The sequence below is a fragment of the Bison bison genome, unplaced genomic scaffold (assembly GCF_000754665.1).
Source record: "Bison bison bison isolate TAMUID 2011002044 unplaced genomic scaffold, Bison_UMD1.0 scf7180017864280, whole genome shotgun sequence".
NCBI classification, from domain to species: Eukaryota; Metazoa; Chordata; class Mammalia; order Artiodactyla; family Bovidae; genus Bison; species Bison bison.
In genome coordinates, this window is record NW_011494852.1 from 5147360 (window position 1) to 5150929 (window position 3570).

A 3570-nucleotide genomic window follows, 5' to 3' on the forward strand; every position below is an offset into this window, starting at 1 on the left:
AAGAATTGATGCTTTTGCACTGTGGTGTTGGAGAAGACTCTTGAGAGTCCCTTAGACTGCAAGGAGATCAGCCCTGGGATTTCTTTGGAAGGAATGAAGCTAAAGCTGAAACTGCAGTACTTTGGCCACCTCATGTGAAGAGTTGACTCATGGGAAAAGACTGATGCTGGGAGGGATTGGGGGTAGGAGGAGAAGGGGATGACAGAGGATGAGATGGCTGGATGGCATCACTGGCTCGATGGACATGAGTCTGAGTGAACTCTGGGAGTTGGTGATGGACAGGGAGGCCTGGCGTACTGCGATTCATGGGGTCGCAAAGAGTCGGACACGACTGAGCGACTGAACTGAACTGAACTGTACTTATGTACTATTCTGAACATTGTATATTACTAATTAATCCTCACAACAATTCTATGGGAAATGTACTATTATTATCCTTATTTCAGATGAGAAAATTTAGGCACAAAAGGTTAATAATTTGCTGAGGCAACATAGCAACAAAGGCAGGATGAACCCGTACTATCTGGATCCATATTTTGTGTTCTCAGCTATTAAATAAGACTGCCTCTCAACAGAGCTTATATGAGTTTAAATTGTTTTAAAGCCTGTTCTTAACTATCTGGTGTCTGTTCTTAGTGGTTCTGAGGTTACCCTAGTGTGAGTGTTTTTCAACTTCCTAGCATTTCTTTGTGCTTAGACTTTATAAAATACCATTTTGAACTACTAGTTTATTATAAATTTAACCACATGTGAACCTAAAGACTTTGAGGTTTATAATTTCATGTCACATTATATTTTAAGCAGGTCCTTCCATGTCTAAGCCAGATGTGATTACCTTATTGGATGAAGGGAAGGAGCCCTGGATGGTTGTGAGAGAAGGAACAGGAAAACATCACCCTGGTGAGTGAGGGCTGAGTAGGCATGGGAAAATCATTACTGTAGGTAATAGCCAAGTACATCAGGATAGAGACATTCCCTTGATATTTACAAATCACTCTTCAAAAGCCTATAGAGGAAAGGCCTAAGACCTAGGAAGCAAATTAAAATCTTTTAAACCTGGGCTAACAAGGGAATTTCCTACTGGCCTTGATTACAACTCTCTATTTCTCACATCATATTTCTCTCCCACTTCAAAGAAAAAAGCTGTTCTCAGTAGAAGGAAAACAAATGATAATGTAAGAGTTAAAATCAACAGAATAGAAAAAGAAAAGAAGTAGAGAAACTTAACAGAGCTTAGAGTTGATCTCTCAATAAGATCAACAAAATTAATAAACACCGAAAAAATAAAAAAATAAAAATAAATCAAAAAAAAATAATGAACACCAACTTGACTAATCAAGAAAAAAAGAGAGACAACATAAATTACTAATACCAGGAAAGAAAGAGAGGTTTTCACTTAACATGTTATATCCATTAAAAGAATAACAGTTCACTTCAGCAGCACATACACTCAAATTGGAACAATACAGAGAAGATTAACATGGCCCCTATGCAGGGTTGACATGCAAATTCATGACATGTTCCATATTAAAAAAAGAGCTAATATCATGAATAACTTTATGCCAGTAAATTTGACAACTTAAATGGAAAAATTCCTTGAAAAATACAAACTTACCAGATCTGACACAAGAGTAAAAAGAAAATATGCATAATCTCATATTTACTAAAGTAATTAAGTTCATTATCAGAAGTCTTTCCAGAAAGAAAATGCTAGACCCAGATAGTTTCACTGGTGAATTCTATTAAATATTTAAGGAAGTAATAGTACAGTATTACACATATTCCTTCAGAAAAAGAACTCCTTCCAACTCATTTTATGAGGCTACTTTAATTCTTACACTATGTTCATGAAGGATGTAAGTTTATAATTCTGCCCCACCCACCACCCCCCTGCTCCCCACCGCCTTGGTAATTTCTGTCCTTCTTGAACATAGATGTAAAATGCTTAACAAAATTATCAGAAAATTAAATCCAGCAATATATAGTAATGATGACTAAATAGAGTTTACCCCAGGAAATTATGCTTGGTTTAACATTTAAAAATTAATCAGTATAATTTACCATATTAACAGAAATGTGAGAAATCATTTGATTATCTCCATGAATGTAAAAATAGCATATGACAAAATTCAATATCCATTCATGATAAAAACTCTCAGGAAACTAGAAATTGAAAGGAGCTTCCTCAGTGTGATAAAGGGCATCTGCTGAAAAAATACTACATCATTAACTTTATCATACTTGATTGAAGAGTTCCCTCCTAAGACTGAACAAGGCAAGGATGCCCAGTCTCCCTGTATCTACTTAACATTAAATTGAAGGTCCAAGCATTGCAATCAGGCAAGAAAAAGAAATAAGAGATATAAAGATCAAAAAGGAAGAAGTAAAACTATTCAGAGATGGTATAATTATATACTTAGAAAATCCTAAGGAATCAAAGCAACATCTACTCAAACTAGTAAGTGAAGATCACAGGATACAAAGTTAAGCTACAAAAATGAGTTTTGTTTTTATATATGAAAAAAATTGGAAAATTGAAGTTAAGTCAATTAAGAAAAATTAAAGTAAATTAAGTCAGTTTACAGTAGTGTCAGAAAACAAAATCCTGAGGAATAAATTTGACAAAATGTGCAAAACCTCTACAATAAAAGCCATGGAACATTGGCAAGATGATCCAATGAATAGAAAGATACCATTTTGGGGATGGGATGCAACACAGTTCCAGGCACAATCCTAGGAACCTTTTTTGAAAATTTTGTAGATACTGACAAACTGATTTTAAGATTTATATGGAAAATCAGTGGACTTAGCATGTCTAAAACAATCTCAAAAAAGGACGAACATGTTATAGAACTTAGACTACATGACTTCAAGATACTTTGAGATATATTATAAAACTAAATTACTCAAGACATTGTGGTATTGGCTAAGGATCAGCAAACAGAACAGAGACCCTAGATGCAGACCTCACATGCACTTGGTGTCATTTACTTCCTGACGAAGGTGTCAGAGCCTTCCAATGGGAAAAGGAAAGTATTTCAACAAGTGATACTGGAATAATTGGGGGAAAAAATCTTGACCTCATATCACAATTAATTTGAGATAGACTTTAGACCTAAATATAAAAACTAAACATTAAAAAATCTTAAAAGTCAAATGTAAAAAATAAAATAAAAATTTAAAAACTAGGTATACATTTTATATGTAAAAAATATAAAAGCAAAAAGTAAATGGGCTTCCCAGGGTGGTGCTAGTGGCAAAGAACCTGCCTGCCAGCGCAGAAGACTTAAGACACAGGTTTGATCCCTGGCTTGGGACAATCCCCTGGAGGAAGGCATGGCAACCCACTCCAGTATTCTTGCCTGGAGAATCCCATGGTCAGAGGAGCCTGGCGGGCTGCAGTCCGTAGGGTTGCAGAGTCAACAGGACTGAAGTGACTTAGCATGGATGCAAATCTTTTAGAGGAATACATAGGGGAAGGACTTGATATTAGGTAAAAGTTTCTTAGGAGAAAGCAGTAACCATAAAAATTGATGTCATAATTTATCCAAATGAAAAACTTTATCTCAT

At 35.4% G+C, this 3570-nt stretch overlaps 1 protein-coding gene across 4 annotated transcripts in view; it reads left to right on the forward strand.

The window, feature by feature from the left end:
- Positions 1-3570, forward strand: part of ZFP14 (ZFP14 zinc finger protein) — a 22912-nt gene that overhangs the window by 10957 nt on the left and 8385 nt on the right. For 2 of the 4 annotated variants that reach the window (XM_010849104.1, XM_010849102.1), the window contains one exon: positions 802-900. In XM_010849104.1, the coding sequence (XP_010847406.1) occupies positions 802-900 (99 nt within the window). The remainder of the gene's footprint in view (positions 1-801; positions 901-3570) is intronic. The other 2 variants (XM_010849105.1, XM_010849103.1) reach the window with 1 other exon arrangement.